The sequence below is a fragment of the Vulpes vulpes genome, chromosome 9, assembly GCF_048418805.1.
Source record: "Vulpes vulpes isolate BD-2025 chromosome 9, VulVul3, whole genome shotgun sequence".
Classification (NCBI taxonomy): Eukaryota; Metazoa; Chordata; class Mammalia; order Carnivora; family Canidae; genus Vulpes; species Vulpes vulpes.
In genome coordinates this window covers 96,182,921-96,202,541 of record NC_132788.1, presented here as the reverse complement: position 1 = coordinate 96,202,541, position 19,621 = coordinate 96,182,921, and the positions used below count along the sequence as shown (strand labels likewise).

The window sequence follows — 19,621 nt, the reverse complement described above, 5'->3', positions numbered from 1 at the left end:
CCACTTATAAAAACCATCCCCTTCCCATCACTTACAATCTTAATTTCTTTTAAAGGCTTACATTCTTACACTTTTATATAATTACGAGAATTTCCCCTTCAGTCAGATTCCTGCTCTGTTTTACCACAAACAACCATAATTCCTTCTTGCCATCCCCAGAGGATAAAACTCATTTCATTATCACGGAGGAAAATGATTTAATTCACATAGAAAAGCAAAAGGCAGGGACATGAGGGAAGCTGAATACCTCTTCTGCAATAAACAAAAATAGTCATGAATGTGAAAGACTTCTGCTAAGCAGTGCTTTTCTGCATATCTTCTATAAGCTCCATTTTGGAGTTTGGCTTAGTTAGTACGTAATGAATCACTCAATTGTACTATAAATTAAATCTGTTGGACAGACCTGCAGAAAAGAGGTAGTCAGGAAGAGACTGTATATGGAAAATGTTTGGGGTAAGATCAGTTATTAAATAAACACAATATAGAAAGATAAATAAATCACTATAACAGAAAGAAGGTAATAAAAGAAAAATGGGCTAAATGTCAAAACTTAAAATGAAAACCCAGAAATGGTTTATATCAAGGATTTTATTGATTTTTTTTCCCCAGATCCTAAAGACTTCTTTGTAATAGCTGTTTTCCCACATCCCCTAAAAATGCCCCGAGAAAAGGCAATAGACCTAATCCATTGTGAGAAGGAGTGAGGAGTGAGGTTCCAATGGTTTGGACAGTTTGCTCCAGATTCTGCACTGAGTGACAGAGTAAAGTCTTGCCCCTCCTTTGAGGGACTGGTTTCCAAGCTGAGAGGATTATATGTCACTTTCCTTCTTAAAGACAGCAAGTCCTGAGTCCCCATTGCCTCCACACCTCAGGGACTGTCTGTCTCCTGAGGTTTTCCTAAGGATCATGGATCTGCAATTTCTGATGAAAGCGTGTGACCAGCGTGCTGCTTTCCATCCATTTATGTAAATCAATTGCACTTGTCACTCCAGTATTACGTGATTTTCTCGTTCGTGTGTTTGCCAGAGTCCTCTGTATTCTCTTTTCCCTTTCCTTCCTTCTGGTAGCTTGACTTACCTCTCGGTAATTTTGGGAGGTTGAGCAGTACAGAGAAAATTCTAGTTTGTTTTGCCCCATGTTAGTAGCCCAGTTAAAGGTTTGTTTAACTTCTTTGCTGCAGGAAGTTTAAAGCAAGGGGAAAGAATCTGATTTCTGGTTTCTTCTGCTTCCCTGATTCTAGTTGGCTGTGTCAATGATCAGTCGTGCAAATACTTAGCAAAAAATATACCACCCCCCTGTACACGAAAGAAGGGTCACGAATATTCTGTTCTGCCTTTGTTTTCATTCCTTTTGGAGAAGCAAAACCTGCAAGAACTCTAGCAGGGCCACAGGAAGGAAGGAAGGACAGAAAGAGAAAAACAGGAGGCAGAAATAAATAAATGAGTGGTAATATCAGAAGGTGCTGACCCTCAGAGACCCAACAAAAGCAGTTACCTCTTCCTTTCTTCTGAGAGCCCTGCCATGAGAGCATTTAAGACTGGGTAGGGGGAATGCACCTGTCCCCTGGACAGGATTTGTGTAGCTGGGGAAAATGCCCTTAGGTCCCAAGTACTCTGTGGAGGCTGGGTATTAAACTCCTGCTGGGGGTGGGGGTGAGATGGAATGAGGTAGGAGGGGATGGAGAGGGAGATAATTAAACATAGCCTTGGCCCTTGAATCACAGACCCCTAATTAGCAATCAATTAAATATTACCATGATTCCTTTGGAGGCTTATCCCCTTGGGCAGTGTATAAGCCCAAAGTCAGCAATCTCAGAAGGACTCCCCGCCCTGTGTTCATTCCATTTGGACACACGTACTGTTTTTCTGTTTCTCCTGGTGCAGCTGTGTCTTTGGCAGCTGGGAGGTTCTCTAACCCTGGCAGGAGGCTGTCTGTAGATCACCCCTGGGAAACAACAACCTTCTTGCCTCGTTGGCTATGATTTTCTCATTACTTTCCCCTTTCAACTTTGTCAAAAGATAAGCTCACAATACAGCAGAGAAAGCCAGGGCCCTAAGTGGGGCCTCAGGATCCTGGTCAACTTGTTAAATCCGGGTCTGAATACAGCTACAGGGGATTTAGGAAGGGGCTCCATTTTTAGAGGTGTCACATCTGTGTAATTCAACTATTGTGTCCTTGAATTATATGGATGTATGCATTAGAGCTTCATTTGGAAAAACATCTAGTTCTTTAAGGCCTAGATAGAAACTGTCTTAAAATGGAAGCTTTGAAAAGAGGGGGGAAAAGGATTAAATATATATATATATATATATGAGTAATTAGCACTTTGAGGCATTATTTTGGACATTCTTTAGCTTAAACAAGGGCTTTGAAGTTTGGTTTTTGATGTTTTTGTCAGTTTATGGGAGCACCTTTTTTTTTTTAAAGGAAACTTTTAAAAAATGTTAAACTTTTAAAAAATAGTGCCAAAATTTTATGTACGTATAGGTCTCAGTCAATGCTGGGGAAATAAATGCTCATTGTCATTCTTTGTCATTCTTTCCCAGAAATCAAAGCCCAAGTTTTACGTGCTTTCCATGTTCCCTTATCCTTCTGGCAAGTTGCACATGGGCCATGTGCGTGTGTACACCATCAGTGACACCATTGCACGATTCCAGAAGATGAGAGGGATGCAGGTAAGGAAAGACACCTGCTGGAACATCTGCTCCCCCCCGCTCCATCCCACTCAGGGTGGCAAGGATGTCGTAACGTGGTCAAGAAAAATGAAGAGAACCAACTTTAGTTAAAATCAGGACAGCTTGGAAGATAAACATGAAAAGCCTAGTGTGTCCTTGTACAAGTTAAAAGACCTGATAAAGCACTTGGGTTAATGGAGGGGGCAGCCGTGTGTTTGGTGTTGTGCTAGGGATGGAGGTAGGCCAGGGTGGGGTTAAATGGAGCTACAGATGTTGGTAACACAGGCCGTCTTCCCAGGTGAAGTTCACATGGTCTGGTAGGGGTGAAACATAATAGATAGTCACTGGGTAGGGGAGTGAGTCCAATAGTACAAATAGGGATCAAATGCTGTGAGGAGGGGGAGGTGAGGCCACAAGAGACTTTTCTCTGTCTTTTTGATATTTTCTATCTTCTTTAATGAGCATGGATTATTTGAGAAAGGAAAAATAAAAATTTTTATAAGGAAAAAAAATCTGGGGTGTAACAACTATGGGGCATTTGGGAAAGGTGCCACTGAAGAGGGAATTTCTGACCTGGGTCTTGAAGGACAGATGAAATTTACCAGAACAGGAAGAGAAAGCCCCTTCCTTGGCTGTTGTGAGTCCGTCCCCTTCACCACATTTCAGTTACCCCAAAGCTTGCTCTTTACTCTTTAGCAGTGTATCATCTGTAAAACGGGGCGGGAATGGTCACAATACCTTCTTTACTTACAGAGAGGTGAGATAGAGGAGGGCAGTTGAGAGCAGAGACCATTGAAGCAGAGGGCCAGGACTTGAATGCCAGCTCTTCACACTTACTAGCTATGTGACATTCCCTCATCTATAAAATGAGGATAAAACTGTACCTGCCCGTTGGCCTGTGATAAAGATCAAAGAGAATGGCTATGAAGCATTTAACACGTACCTGGCACCTAGTACATAACGAGTAAATATTAGCGATCACCAGCGGCTGGCTGGAGCATGTTCACAGCAGCTCCTGAGAGCCCACTGTGCACATCTCTCTCCAGCTCTGTGTTGATCAGTCACCTCAGTAGCTTGAAATCACAACCACAGTGGGAGTGTTTACTGGACATCATCCATGGACATCAGCAAAATGCTACAACTCTGGGTTTTTTCCTCCAGGGAGGCATCTGTTAAACATTCCCTGGCTCTCCCACTGGCTGTTGCTGTGATTAACCTGCCGGGTCCTATACAAATGACATCTGCCACCTCATAGTTCATTCTAAAGATTTTTTCTTAGAGAACTAGGTGCCTCTGTTGTCACAATTGGTTTGAAAATTTATGCTGCACTGACATTGACAAGAAGTATTCCTAAAAAGGAAGGCAAGTTATAATGGCTCTTTGTCACTTGAAGAGTTAATAACTTTATACTACCAAATGTGGGGATTTGTGTTCTACTTTAATAGTCAAAGGTATTTGTCTTCCTGGTTTATGTCAGATATTATTTCCCCCAGACATTGTTTTCCATCACTGCTGCTATGTTTATTAGAAAGAGACGGTGCAGAGTGAATTGGCTCTTTGCCTGAAGTATAATTCTTTGTCTTACTGTGATTCTTCAACTGGATTTATCTTGTCGTTTTTTACTTACACCAACTTATTTTGGACAATTAGTGAGTATAGGCAAATTGCCGAAGATCAGGCTTTTATAGCAAAATTGTACATTTATGAAAGGGTGCAGGTGGTTGAGGGGGTGTAGGTGGGATTCCAATTGCCTTGGATGGGATGAGATGTTCCAGAGGAAGCTCAAGGAAGAGCTCCAGGCCCAAAGCTATTCAGGCCCAAGAGACAAAATGGAGACCCCTATAGTAACTGAAGCCTAAGGTGAGGCTGGGCCTAACAGGTGGAAAAACCTAGATTTGAACAACAGTCTGCCACCTTCTTGCTGAGGGACCCTGTACAAGTCATTTCATGACTATGAATCCCCACTTTCCTCATCTTTAAAATAGGGACAACAGTAATTCTTGCCTCATGGGATTGTTGTGTGAGTTAAATGAGATAGTACATGTGTCTGGCAAAATATTAATCCCTTAATAAGTGATAGCTGCAATTATTATTTACATTGATTTGATTTATTTTGGAGGTCAGCCACCACCACTTAATAAATGAACCTTGCTCTCTTCACCCTGGTGCATGCCGCATAGAGTTAACCTCCTCAGAAGCAGCTTAACTATAAAACATTGCCTACAATTTGTATTACCCATCCTATGACTTGGTGGGTGCCTAAAGCTATTCTTTGTTATTTAGTTTACAGTGACTGAGTTTGTGTGATTAATAGGCACCTAGGGTTTGCCTTGTTTCTAAGTTTCAGTACTGTTTAAAATGATAAACTATCTTTTTTGGGGTATCCTCCAGGTTCTGCTGAAATTAATTTCTAGTTAATTTTCATAAGCCATACTTAAGTCAGATCATCTCATCTGTAACTCCCAAATTTGTTGAAATCTTGTCCAGCTATTTTTTAAGTGATACGGTAAGAGAGAAACAAATCTCAGTGTAATTGTCAACAATATGACAATTGACAACAATATGAGCGCCTATTGAGTTTGCTGCTGTTGTTTTTTTTCTTTTTCTTGTCTTTTTTTTTTATTAGTTTAAGTATTTTTTTTTTTAAGGTTTTTATTTATTTATTCATGAGAGATACAGAGAAAGAGGTAGAGACACAGGCAGAGGGAGAAGCAGGCTCCATGCAGGGAGCCCGATGTGGGCCTCGATCCCGGGTCTCCAAGATCCTGCCTGGGCTGAAGGCGGCGCTAAAGCGCTGAGCCACCCAGGGATCCCTGTTTTTTTTTTTTTTTCTTTTTAAAATTTTTATTTATTTGACAGAGAGAGAGAGAGAGAGAGAGAGAGAGAGCAAGCACAGGTAGGCAGAGAAGCAAGCAAAGGGAGAGGGAGAAGTAGGGTCCCTGCTGAGCAGAGAGCCTGATGGAGTACTCAGCCGTAGGACTCAGGGATCATGACCTGAGCTGAAGGCAGACACTTAACTGACTGAGCTACCCAAGTGCCCCGTTTGTTTTAAAATCCATTCCCAATGTCAGGACTGGTCCCCGAGATAGAGCAGGATTGGATTCAAGTCAAGTTCAATGGTTCTCACTCTAGGAAGAAAGGAATGTCTAACTTGGAATAATAACAGAGTCTGATGTGTATTATTCATTCAATAAATAATAGCTGAGTATCAGCTTTGTTCTGAACACTGGGATTTCTATTGTATTAAATAGAAATATCAGAGTTTTAGTTTCAAAATCAGTCAGTAGGCCAAAGAAAAATTCAGCAAGCTTTGCCTTTTTCTAGAACCTGTTAATTTGTCGATTGGTTTGCTTTGCTCTTGAGTAGAAATACATGAAATAACTCTAAGTCACACGAAGAACAGCATGGGAAATAAAAGGTGGAGTGACCCATGAGGCAGTTCTGCTCTCTTCAAGGCTACCAGTGACCTCCCTGGATGTGCCTCTGTCCTTGTCTTTCCCAACCTCAGCGACATGAAATACGGTAGACTGTTTTCTTCTCCTTAAAACACTCTGACCTCATGGAGACCCTGTTCTCCGGGTGCTTCTGTATTTTGGCTTCTCCCTCCCAGGTTACTCCACAGACTTTTCCTAGTCCACTCTCATCTTTGCATTCTCTTTATCAGGTTGAAAAAGTTCCTCTTTATTCTTACTTTGCTGAGAGTTTTTCTTATGAATCGGGGTTGATTTTTGTGAAATAACCTTTCTGTGTCTATTGAGATGAAGTTAAGTTTTTATCTTTTATTCTGTTAATGGGATATGTTCTGTTGATTGATTCTTTAAAAAATTTTAAATCAGCCTTGTGTTCCTAGGACCAATTCTATTTGGTCATAATATTTTTTTTTAATGCATAGATTGTTGTATACAATTTGTTAATCTCCCCATGTGTGTGAGAGATACTGCTCTGAAATTTTCTTTTCTTAAATGTCTTTGTCTGGTTTTGCCATCAGGGGGATACTGGCCTCATAAAACAAACTAGAAGGTGTTCCCTTCTTCTTATTTTCTGAAAGTGTTGTGTATTATTGATGTTATTTCTTCCTTATTGTCTAATACCGTTCACCAGGGATAGTGATGCCATTTTCTTTGTGGGAAGTTTTAAAATGACAGATTCTATCTCCTTAATGCTCTAGGGCTATTTAGATCTTCTGTTTTCTTCTGTGTCAATTTTAAGTTGTGTTTTTCAAGGAATTTCTCTACCTTACCTCCAGTTCTGTTCTGCTCTGCCTTCCCTAATTTTTATTTTTCCTCTGTTCACTTTTCCTGGGTAATCTCATTTATCCCCTTCAGTTTAAACAAGATACTGAAAAAAACTTATGGAACATTTCCAATAGAGAAGTTCAGAGAGCATTATCACAGATACCCAAATCCATGTCCTGATAGAAGATGCCAGCATGTAATCCTGTTAACCTCAGTGCTTTTGTTTCTTTTTTTCCTTTTTTATGTTGTGGATACAGTTGTTCCTCTCCACAATTGGATTCCAATCTGTGAAGTCAAAGTAACTACTATTCAGGAGTTAGTGTATATATCCTTTGCCTTCATGTTTTCATGCTTTCACTGTTATCTATTGTTTAGGTATACATACACACTTATATGCAGTAAGTGTTTTTAATTTTATATAAAAGATCTTAATTTAATATTCTGCATATTTTTTCACTCAGTATTTTGTATCAAGGATTATCCTATGTCTCTATAGTTATTCCATCCATTATAAGTGCTGCACAATTATGACAATAGTTAATTATCCATTTTCACATGGATAGAGTTTTAGGTTGTTTCGTATTTTTACTCCAGATGAACGTCCTCGTACCTGACTAGTTAGCCTGTCGGAGAAGTGGCATTACTGGGTCATAGAGTGTACATAGCTCAGCATTATTTTAAATCTTTCTAAATTCCTTTCCAAACTGTCGAGACCAATTATTACTCCCACCAGCAATGAATGACATTTGTAACTGCCCTACATCCTTGATAACACTTAGTAAGGTTAGACTTTTTAGTCTGTGCTAATTTGTCATATGGGAAATAGCATCTAATTGTGTTTTTAATTTACATTTTCCTGAGTACTATCCTAGTGAAGCTGAGATATTTTCATATGTTTATTGCCTATTTAATTTTCCTTTTCTCTGTTTGCCTTGCTCATATTATTTGCCAAGTTCCTCTTGGGTTGTTTATATTTTTCATGTTGCTCTGTAGAATTCTTTATATCGTCTGGATTATTCACTCTGTGTTGGTTAAATGCAATGCAAATGTCTTCTCCCAGTCTCTGGTTTGTTTTTGTATGTTGTGAACCCAGCCAGACCACAGATTGTAATTTGGGTTTGAGAATGGGTGAGAATGATGATTTGGGAAGTTCAAGATTGCTTGTACTTTGGTTTCCTCCTATAATGGCAAACAAGTTGTGCAAAGGAGAGAAATGAGAAAAGAGTGCAACTGGATCATTATGGCCCTCCATGCTGTCATTCCTTTATGGAGATAGGCCTAAAAGCCATGACCATCACAGCTTTCCTGGGGAAAGCTGACATCACAAATAGCTGACCAGGCCATGGATATGCACGCCGATACAGAGTTTATAAGTGGAGAGTTAGGTGATTTGGGGGTGATGAATTGATCAGAAATAGGGGCTTTAGTCAATGCCAATGATAAGTCCTGCCCAGCCCACCTCACAGACTTGTGGCAAGGTTCTTATGAGGCAGTGAGAAAAACTGTAATGCAATTTCCCAGTGTAACCCAACTAATAGCAGCAAAAATAAGGTAGTCCTGACGTTTGGATGGTTAAGCAGGGGCCTCTTGGAGCCAGAGATCAGTTATTCTCTTTCAAGAGTCAGAAAAGACTGCCCTGCCAATTGGCTTCTTCTTAAACTCAACAGTGTCTGATGACGTATTTAAAGCTTAGCATATATGGTGATTTTGTTGTGTTTTTGTATGTTGTATGCACAGGGGATTTGAAAGTAAAATGACCCACCTGCCACCCTGGCTGGTCTTCTTGGCACCCTCTGGATCAAAAGCAGGGTGATGACAGCATCAAGGTGCCCAGTCCCTCTCCCAGGGTTGGGTTTGGACTCATTTGTCTCAGGCCAGAAGCCTCCGCACACTGCCCAAGTCAGGTTTTCTGCTTGAGCCTTTTTGCTAGTCACTGTGGAGGAGGAAGTAATTGAGGCTCTGTGTCTTGCTGCTGCATGATCATAATGTGATTACCCCCAAATATCAGGAAGCGGAGGGAGTTCTTAGCAAGTGAATGATAACAAATGTTTCATCAATTTTCAGCCTGCCAGCCTCAACAAGTGTATATGAAGTGTCCAGAGGGTGCATAGCAGGGCATTTAGTTTTCAAATTTTTGACTCTCTGCAGCTTCTAAAAGTGGAGAGTGGATTTCCAGGGCTTATCCTCTCCGATGTAATTTGAAGGGAGGAATGAATTGCTGGTCCAGTGTCTTGATTAGAAACTGGCTGATTTATCTGCTTGTCACATCTCTCCACCTTCGCAGAGGAGGTCTTCTGGTTTGGGTCTAGGTATTGTCATTCAGGTTTTTTACTCTGAAGTCCTCGCTTGAGGACTTTGATCCTCAGTCTATAATAATGATGGGTTATTACACTTGCTAAACAAAATTAAATGTTGTGCTTCTCATTTCTTGGAAATAAAGTGTTGAATCTACTCCAGAGAAACCATGACACTCTCTGAAAATAGCAATTTTTTGAGAAGCAGTAACCATGGTTGCTCTCAGCTCGAAGCTGAATTGGTTTCAATTGGTTTCAACCGTAAAGTTTTGTTTTATGATGAAAAGGGGAGAAAGCTGGTCATTCCTAGGGAATAGGTTGGCCCTTCTGTAGTAACAGCTGTGCTCTTCCTCTTGCCATCAGGAAGGCAGATGATCAGCTGCCCCAGCTTCCTTCCTTTTTACCTTAAAAGTTTTCTTACCTCTACTTGATCTTAACTTCCTGTGTTGGAGGAAGAACTGTATCTTTGCCTGTTCTTTTTTTTCTTTCTTAAAAAATGTCTTTTTAAATTGCACATAACATCCCATATTCCTCCCTTTAAAAAGAAGAAATATGAGATACCTTAGTGGCTCAGTGGTTGAGCGTCTGCCTTTGGCTCAGGGCATGATCCCGGGGTTCTGGGATCAAGTCCCACATCAGGCTCCCCACAGGGAGCCTGCTTCTCCCTCTGCCTATGTCTCTGCCTCTCTCTCTGTGTCTCTCATGAATAAATAAATAAAGTCTTTTTTAAAAAAGAAGAAGAAATATGACATAGATGAGGCTAGAGTCTCCTTTGCCTACCCCCTCCAGGACCGGCTCTTCTGGGCAGTGACCCCTGGCATGTTCCAGTGTATATCCCTTCAGAACCTCATCTGCATGTTGTCCTATGTAACCGTGCTCTCTCCTATATCCTTTTTTTATAGTCTACTTGCCATCCACCCTGCCTGCTAACCCTGAGATGTCCACAGCTCAACTCGCGAGGCAGCAAAAGGCCCTGTCAGGGTGAGCCCTGGGCACGTGATTCTGTCCACACCAGAGACTGGCCTAGTCCCAGCTCCCAGGCCTTACCTTCTGCCCAACCTTGGTTTGAGTTGCCAGGTTTCTGATTCCTTTGTTTGCCCTTTGACAGTGGCTGGCCTTGACTCCCCTTTGACATCTCAAATTGTGGTAGGTTTGAGGTTCCCGGGCCGGCCCTTGGCCCGTTGGCTGTCAGCTCCACCCACTGCTTTGCTCTGACCCCCACAGAGCAGAAGGACAGACCCCTGCAGACCAGGTTTCCCAAGCCCTGGTGGCAGCTGGCCTCCAGCTGGTTTTGGACAAGAAGAAATTCTGGCAAGCCTGGCGTGCAGGAGGAAAGGAGAAGCTGGAGAATTTCCCTCTGTCTGCCCTGGTCAGCATCTTCTTCAGGAATCTAGTTCCGTCTGGGCAGACCCCTGTATTTCAGTTTCATGACCTCAGGCGTGGAGCTCTGTTACTTCTGCTTCCCACTTAATTCCTCTTTCAGTCTAGGGGTGGTGGCGGGGTCCTCCCGCTCTTCCGGATTTGGGGGTTGTTCCACTGTCCCTCTCAGCTTCTCACTTAATTTTAAATGTGTAAAAGAGTGTTAGAAGAGCAGCTGGAAGTGATGGTTTTTCACACACTGGAAATTTAATTTAATAGATTTCCAAGTTAAAGCTACTAAGACTTTTTTTATGATTCCTTTTCTACAGAAAGCACTCATGTCCAAGAAGAGTTAATGCCTAGGGAATTAAGAGGGATTGGGTAGCCCTAGCTGTAAAGGTTAAACCAAGTTAGGGTGATAGGGAGAAAGGAGGAGGAATTTGAGAACCAAAAAGGAGAGTTTGGAATTCCTTCCAGTGAATGTTTTGGATAGTCTTGGCCACAGGAAATCACAGGCAAGAAGGCAGGCATCCTGGGTCTACATTGGAGGTATTCCATGTGGACGATGTCTAAGAGACCAAGTGGTGAAGGAGGCTGGCAAAAGAAGCACGTGACGTGGTATCTTTACTATCAAGGGGCTGTGACAGTTTGTTCAACAAATAGAATTTGTTGCCTCGGAGAAAGGGACAGGCTTTGGTATTTTCATGATCCTGTTACAGGCTTTACTGGGTTCCTGCTTGACGGCGGTGAATCCTCTCCTAGCACTAGAGCGAGTTCTGCACTTGGTCCCGGAGGCTCTGGAAACCCAGGTAGAGGAGTGATGGGACCCCTCTCCTGTTCCATAGAAATTGGCTCACGGGAACGTTTATTCCAGTGACTTGGCCCATAGTGGAGAGAACTCTTCTGACTTCAGGATGCAAAGAGGCCTTCCCACAGTCTGTATTCTAGGGCAGGCGTTTGCTTTTTTGTCGCTTTTTGGTAAGAATGGAATATTAAGAAGCTTTAAGATTTTCTAACTTGATTTTCATAGACAGCTTGGGAACATAACATGTGGGCTAAGAATATCTTTTCATGTGAATTTCATCTGAAAACAAAAATAGAAAAATATTACGTAAATCCAGACCCGTTTTTGTGATGGCCTCTGTATTGACTTTATTTAAAAATATGGACAGCATCTAACAGAATGTTGATAGGCAGGAGCATTGAACCAGTGTTATTTTGGCACTTCCAACAAAGAAACCAAGGGTAATTAAGTTTTCTCCTTTCTCCTGGAGCAGTTACACAACAGTTACATTTTTCCTCCAGTGAAGCAGCCCCAGGAGAATTAAAGCACAGCTGGAAATCACACTTGCTCTTGTATAGTCTATGGAAGTACTGCAGAACTTTCTAATAATCCAGCACAAATCTCCAACATGTGATTGATTGGTTGATTGAATTTTTTTTTTTTTTTTAGCTTTTGGAAATTAAAGAAAAAGAGAAAAAATTATGAAGCTTAATAGTTAATACAAGGGAATGTTTCTCATCTATGGATTAAGCAATGCTGAAGAGACAGCTGTTTCCTGAAAGATGTTTGTTTTGCTCAGGATTCTTGGCTACCAGAGACTGCAGCCCCCAGCTCAGACCAGCTTAAGCCACAAGGGGGTTGGGGGGGAGTGTTTGTTTTTATAGACTCTGGTGTAGTTCACAGAATCAGAGGTAGTGTCGGAAGCCCTTGGGGACCAGGACAGGTCCTGGAACCATGTGGGTATCCCCAGTCTTTGTCCCCATACCAGCTCTGTTTTCTTAGATACCTCTACTAGGTGGAGGGTGGGGTCACCCAGAGTCCCCGTCTCATCTCCTTGTTCCTCTGGGCCAAGGAGAAATGAGTAAAGTGAGTGTGTTGTCCTTTTTCTGATCTTTGTTGCCTCCCACCTCCACCCCTACACCCACCCCCTGCAGACAACAGACAAGCCCAGGGAAGCAGCATTCAGGCATGTGTAACCAGAGGGGTGGGTTTTGTGATTGGCAGCCCCCAGCAAGACTGTGTGAAGTTGGAGGAAGAGCAGTTTCCTGAAGGGGAAGGACACCACCTGGAAGGATGAAGCATTTTGGGTCTGTCCCATTTATTTTATTTATTTATTTTTAATTTTTTTTTTTTACTTATTTATGTTTTAAGATTTTATTCATTTATTCATGAGAGACACACAGAGAGAGGCAGAGACACAGGCAGAGGGAGAAGCAGGCTCCATGCAGGGAGCCCAATGTGGGACTCGATTCCTGGACCCTGGGATCACGCCCTGAGCTAAAGGCAGACGCTCAACCGCTGAGCTACCCAGGCGTCCTGGGTCTGTCCCATTTAGCAGGAGGAAGAGAGACCTTGGATCTGAAAGATCAACTGGATTGGGTTGTATCTGGTCAAGTTCCTAAAACTACAAACAGCAGATATACCTGGGGAATGTTAGGATGTTTTAAAAGGCCATACACAAGCACATAGGTGTACACACACATATACTTACATCGTTTGTACAGATGTCCATGATATGTTAAATGAAAAAAAAAAAGCAGATCTTAAAATAGTGTATAACAGGTTGTTTCCAAAATAAACCAGCCAGCTCCTATGTATATGTACATATGTTTGTATATCTGTGCTTGAGTGAGAAGAAAGATGTGGAGGGATACAGAGGCTGGTGTTACCAGTTAAGTCAAAGAGCTGAGAATGGGGGTTGGCGCCAGGGGGGAGAGTCAGCTTTGCTTTTATGTATCATGTACTGTGTTGTTCCATGTGTTAAAGTAAGCTCGTATTTTGTCTGGACTTTGAGAAACATCCTGTAAAGGAGAAAGGAAGGACCCTATTCTCACTGAACTCAGGAGGTGTACGGATGCAGGGCTGAACGTGGGACAGCCTGGGAATCATGTCATCTTTGCCTGGACATCCAAGGCTTCCCAGCCTCCCCTGTGGCAGTAGCCAGCTGGAGCACTCCACAGTGCTGTTTGTTCACCAGGCCTATATCTCTTCTGGAAAGCAGATCTGAGTGGGTCAGACTCACCACCACCCCTACTATGGCCAGATCTATTAGGCAGTGTGTCCTTGCCCAGGACAGAGGCAGGGCTCTTCCCACCCAGGGTTCCCAGTGGCTGCCTTCTCTCCCGGGCTACCCCTGCTTTGGCCAGCTGTGGCAGGAACAGCTGGACTACTTTGAAGTGGAGCACCTGATATGAGTCATTAATTATGCAGGACAGAACCACTGGGCCTCTTTTATGGAAAAGAAGGCCAAGTAGATGACTGGCCCTTTGAAGCTCATGGTCCATTTGGTTTGGTTAAGAACTTCCAACACCTGGCACCAATGTGCTGCAGACAGCTGTCATGAATAACTCACGTTCAGGAAGGTAAAGGGGTAAGGATGTGTGTGAGGTCAAGACGTCTGCCTCCCTGCTGTCAGATGGCCTCCGTAATACCTCTGGCCAGTGACACCGCTGAAATATTGTGGGGGGAACCAGTGATGTGCCGTGTTGTGGGTGCTGCCTACGAGGGTAGCAGATGACAGTGGCTGCCACAGTAGCCCACGCCCCCAGGTCTCATGTGCCTCTGAGTATTCGTCATTATCCCAAGGAAATGCAGCTTGTGTGTGAACAAGCTCAGGCTGTCTATATGATTACAAACAAGGCTGTCCCTTGGTGCCACAGTATGTGTTTCAAGCCATTGTTCCCATTCACGTAAAATAGGTTGACAGGAGCTGCCAGCTGAGCTGTAACTGTTGTCCATTTGCAGAATGAATGTCTTACTGGCCCATCCTGGCTGAAGGTAATTGCTACTGCTGTGATGTGGCTAGGCTGCTCACTCTTGCGAGGCCCTTGTTGCTTAAACTGTCCAATGAAAGGGGGTTAGGCCTGGAGGACATATCAAAGCCTTTTGAGCTCTAAGATTTTAGGCTGCTTCTTCAGGGAATGGGTACATCTTACAGAAGTGATTTGAAGTGCCTGTTGCACTCTTGAAAGGTGGCTAGCATGACTGAGGAACTGAATTTTTTATTTTAATTTAAGTTTAAATTTATATAATCACATGTGGCCAGTGGCTACCATTTTGGATGGCCCAGCTCCTCAACTGGAAGAAAGTACTATGAGGTGAGCATTTTAAATGCCTATGCATTTTTACATGTACATATTATTGAATTTTTAAAAAACTGTAATTTTAGATAAACGATTTGGTTTCATTATAGATAATACAGACAGGAGTAAGAAAGTAAAGAGTAGTCATGAAGGTGAGTCTACTCAGAGATAACTGCTATGGGCACCTTGGTGTGTAACGTTCTATATGCTCTCCTCTGCATTTGTCATGGTAGTCAGCTGGCTTTCAGAAGCATAGTCTAGAGTCGTCCAGAAAGGGATATGACATGTTGGTAGGAGAGAATGCCTGTTTATGACCCAGAAGAATATGGATAGAGGTGTTAGCAATCTGCCATGGCTGATGTTTCTCTTCCGGGTGCTAGGTCATCAACCCCATGGGATGGGATGCATTTGGACTGCCTGCTGAAAATGCAGCGATTGAGAGGAATCTACATCCAGAAAGTTGGACGCAAAGGTATGTATTTACAGGCGTCTTCAAATACTTCCATTACAGAAACCTTAAAAAAATGTTTAACTCTGTGCCTGAGAAACAGATAGTGAAGCAAACAAAACATTGCTGTCTGCCAAGCGATGAGCAGGATTATGTATATTGGCATTTGTCTTTTAGCTTGCTGTATTCTTAACTGAGAAGTCCCAGAGAAGGTTCTGGGTATTCATTCGGAATGTGTTCATTTTGATGCTTTGTTGTTATAAAGTTATTCTTCCCCTGGGTATTTGCATTTGGAAGGAAAAAGAAGGACAGGGTTGCATTTGTTAAATTTCTATAGTGTTTCTCATCCGCTTGACCACAATGTGAGCTATATCCAAATTCCACATTGTAATTTTCTCAGAAAATTCTGTTAATGTTTGCCTTCACCATTCTAGAACAATGGAAACTTAGACATTCAGTTAGAAATATATGGCCAGTGTATTTTGAATATGGCCTTCTCCAAGGGGGACACATCCCCAATTCCACCTGTGCCTCAGGCTTCCATGTACATGTCGGCCAGCAGTGCCCATCCCTCACACCAGAACCCAGCGGAATGTTCTGGGCTCACTCTACCAGCCTCTTTCACAAAGATCTGGGGGCCTTTCCCCACTCCATGCCTCAAGAGATCTAGAAGGGCAATTCCAGAGCCTATCTCAATTGTCTTTGACCTCCCTTTGCTTTATTTTGCCCGAGGCTACTTTGTAGAAACATCCATTGTACCATTCACTTCTCTTTTTTTCTCCTAACCCCTAGTTACCACTTTCTCAGTTATGGTTAATTCTCGATTACTTGGGAGTAATGAAAAAAGAAAGAAAAGATAATCAAATAAAGTGGACCAAAGATGGCACAAAATTGATGTAAAGCTAGATGGAGGATTAGCAAACTAGGCCCCATGGGCCATATTCGGCCCTGCCTGATTTTGTAAATAAAGGTTTATTGGAACACAGTCATACCCATTTGTTTACATATTGCCCATGGCTGCTTTCATGATACAGGGGCAGAGTCAAGTAGCTGTGATAAACCATATGGCTCACAAAGCTGAAAACATTTACCATCTGGCCCTTTGCAGAAGTTTGCCAACCCCTCCACAGAAAAAATAGTGGTTTAGAAGATGGCCCCTGAATCAGGCCACCTCAGTGCAAATCCTGCCTTCTTGGTAGCTAATCACCTTGAGGAAACTACTTAACGTTTCTTTGCTTCAGTTTATTTGTCTGTAAATGAGGGATAGTCCATCTTAGTTGGCTGCTATAACACAAATGCCATAGTCTGGGTAGCTTATAAACAACAAACATTTCTTTCTCATAGTTCTAGAGCCTGGGAAGTCCAAGACCAAGGCACCTGCAGATTTGGTATCTGGAGAGGAGCCCCTTCCTGGTTCACAGGTGGCCATCTTCTCTGTGTACCTACGTGGCAGAGGGGAAGCGAAGCTCTCTGGAGTCTCTTTCATAAAGGCACTGCTTCCATTCGAGAGGGCTTCCCCCACATGATCTTGTCACCTTCCAAAGTCCTCACTTCCAGATACCATCACTTTGGAAATTAGGTTTCAACATACAAACTCTGGGGGAGACACAAACATTGTCCATAGTAGGCACTTTTCTGCAAAATGTCTAGCACGAAGCCTGGCCGAAAATAAACTATTGTTGGCTAAGCAGAGATTACCAAGGGGAAAGAAAAAAACGTATTCCCTTATTTCATTTCATAATAAAGTTGATTAATTTGCTTTTCTCCCCCTATCTCAATTATTGAATAGTTTTAGATTTTAGGTTTTGACCAATAAACCCGAAAGCGGGTTTCTTTTGGATTCCCACAATTTGTACATTAGGGTTTTTTTCTTCAGCTGATTTTAAACTTGTAAATGCTTGGCTTACATTTGCATGGAATACAGACATAGGGAAGGGCCAGGAGTGCACATACCACAGGGGTTGCCTATCACAGCCAGAGGAAGAGCCAGTCCCCAGGGCCAAAGACCACTGTGGTTTCTAGTAGATTCTGGATGAATCCAAATAGATATCTTCTAATACACTGATATTTTCGTTGAGTCTTACTGATTTTTTTTCCCCAGGGCAAAACAACATTGGAAGCCCTTTTGAATAACCTAGACTTTTACTTTCCCTTCATATCCTCAAAGTGTTAATTGTCTGTGGCTTCTGTCTTCTGAAAACCAAACTTTCTTCCCTCCATTTCACAGTAATATTGAACACATGAGGAAGCAGCTTGATCGACTGGGCCTGTGTTTCAGCTGGGATAGGGTAAGTCAGCCCTTTATCCTGGAAAGTTTTCCTTTTTATGAAGGTCGCCCTTCCATGGGGAACCATGTACACTTACTTCACATTTCTCCTCTTTGGGTTGGGAGAAGGGGAGGGAGAGATGGGAAGGATTAGCATTCCACAAATGAAAAAGTATTCCCAGAGGACAGTCTGCCTGCCCACAAGTCATTTTCTGTAGGATTAAGTGAAGAGAGTTAACTTCTTATTTAACTCCACAGCTGGCTAGAATTTATGGGTATCAAAAGCCTCACACAAATGGATTTTTCCTCTTTGCAATATTTTAAAAAGACTAGTGTAATCTATATTAATGTGATTAATTATCAGCCTCTCTGGTTTTTTGGGGTGAATAGGTGTTGAGTTGACTGACCATTTATTTATCTGCATTCCAAGTTCCAAATTGGGTCTGATAACAGCCTATAATGATTATGTCACAAATAGCATTTTGGTGTAAAATACTTTTGAGCTGTGTATTAAGCCAGTGGAGAATTCTAGACATGGGAGGAGTTCATGGATACCACCTGGGTGTTAGGAACACTCAGGTAACTGGGAACTGAGCCCTTGCACACTGTGGCTGAAGGCCCACCCCCTTAGACACTGGTGGCCTGTTTGGTAAGAGAGACCCTTCTAGGCCAGGCCCGGTGGCCCAGCAGTTTAGCGCCGCCTTTGGCCGGGGTCATGATCCTGGAGACCCGGTATCGAGTCCCACATTGGGCTCCCTGTGTGGAGCCTGCTTCTCCCTCTGCCTCTCCACACCCCCCCCTTGTGTGTCTCTATGAATGAATGAATGAATGAATGAATGAATGAATGAATGAATAAATAAATAAATAAATAAGGGACCCTTCTAGTGTCATAAACCCTTCTAGCATCCCATGTTCCACAAAATGATTGAGGTTTTCATTACTGGGCCTGTCAAGTTCAAGTTCACATCCTCTTCCTCATGAGAAGCACCTGGAACAAATCCAAATACAATCTTTTCCTCCTCCTCCAGCAATTTTTTAGATAATTGAGATTTGATGAATACAGTGAGAAAAAGCAAACACATCCGAACAGTCCTTTTTGTTTGTTTTTTGGTAGCTTCCTTAGATAAGGTCATGAGTTGAATCAAGTTCTAATTGTACCACCGATGCCATTTTTACCACTGACTTGATTTGCAGGGTCACCTCAGTTGTTCATTTGGTGAAGGGGTGAAAAAGTCCTGGTGCCCTGGTCACATTGTCCCAGGATGTCAGCCGGGAATTACTGATGAAATGCAGTCTGTTGCAGAGAGAGCTGAATACTGCCCAGAGCTCTCCAGAGCTGAGATTCTAGGTTCCTTGAGGGCAGAGATGGACTTGTTAACCCTCTAGTCCTGCATAGGAACATCAGCCATAAATGGCTCAAAATATTAGTGTATTATTTTCTTGATTATTTTAGAAGATTAGAAAGTACAGAAAAATCTAAAGAGTGTAAGTCAGTGCAGCTAATTTAACATCCCGGTATAGTTCTTTGTATCTTTTATTCTGGAATTATAAACATCTATGTAATTTACTTTGGCAGAGTTAAATCCATAATGCGTATTTTTATCTTTTTTTTACACCTACCATTCATGAACATTTTCTCATTTTATTAAATATTCTTTGAAAAACTGACTTTATAGAGGTATAGTTTTCCATCTTATGACATATTATAACTTATGTAACTTACTTCTTATTACCATACATTTAGATAGATTTTAATGTTTCTCTTATAAATATGGGTTCTCAATCCCTTCTGTGCAAATCTAAAGTCCAGAAAGCTCTAAAAACTAAAAAAATTTTTTTAACTCACTTGACTGCAAAACCTGAACTGATATTTATCTTACTTAGAATGAGTATTCATATATTTTTCTGTAGATATAATAATATAATTGATTGCCGGGTATTCTCCTAGACTTTGTTGGATAAATATGCTCTTGCTTTTTGATATCCAAAAAAGGTCTTAATTCTGAGGCACATTTGACTGCAAGCATTTCAGGAAAGAGATTTTGAACCTATTGTGTGATGTTGTAGATAAATATGCCCCTGCTGCTACAACTCTCTAATAGTTACAGAGCACTTACCATGGGCTAGGCATGCATAATTATTTCTTTGGGTCCATAGTAAGCTCTAAAATGAAAATACTGGGGCACTTGGGTGGCTCAGTGGTTGAGTGTCTGCCTTTGGCTCAGGCTGTGATCCCAGGGTCCTGGGTTCGAGTCCCA

General features: G+C 42.1%; 1 protein-coding gene across 3 annotated transcripts in view; it reads left to right on the top strand.

The window, feature by feature from the left end:
- LARS2 (leucyl-tRNA synthetase 2, mitochondrial) overlaps nt 1-19,621 on the top strand; it is a 152,789-nt gene that overhangs the window by 7,964 nt on the left and 125,204 nt on the right. For all 3 annotated transcript variants that reach the window (XM_025989262.2, XM_072721091.1, XM_072721092.1), the window contains exons 3-5: nt 2,547-2,675; nt 15,030-15,121; nt 17,325-17,385. In XM_025989262.2, coding sequence (XP_025845047.2) covers nt 2,547-2,675; nt 15,030-15,121; nt 17,325-17,385 — 282 coding nt within the window. The remainder of the gene's footprint in view (nt 1-2,546; nt 2,676-15,029; nt 15,122-17,324; nt 17,386-19,621) is intronic.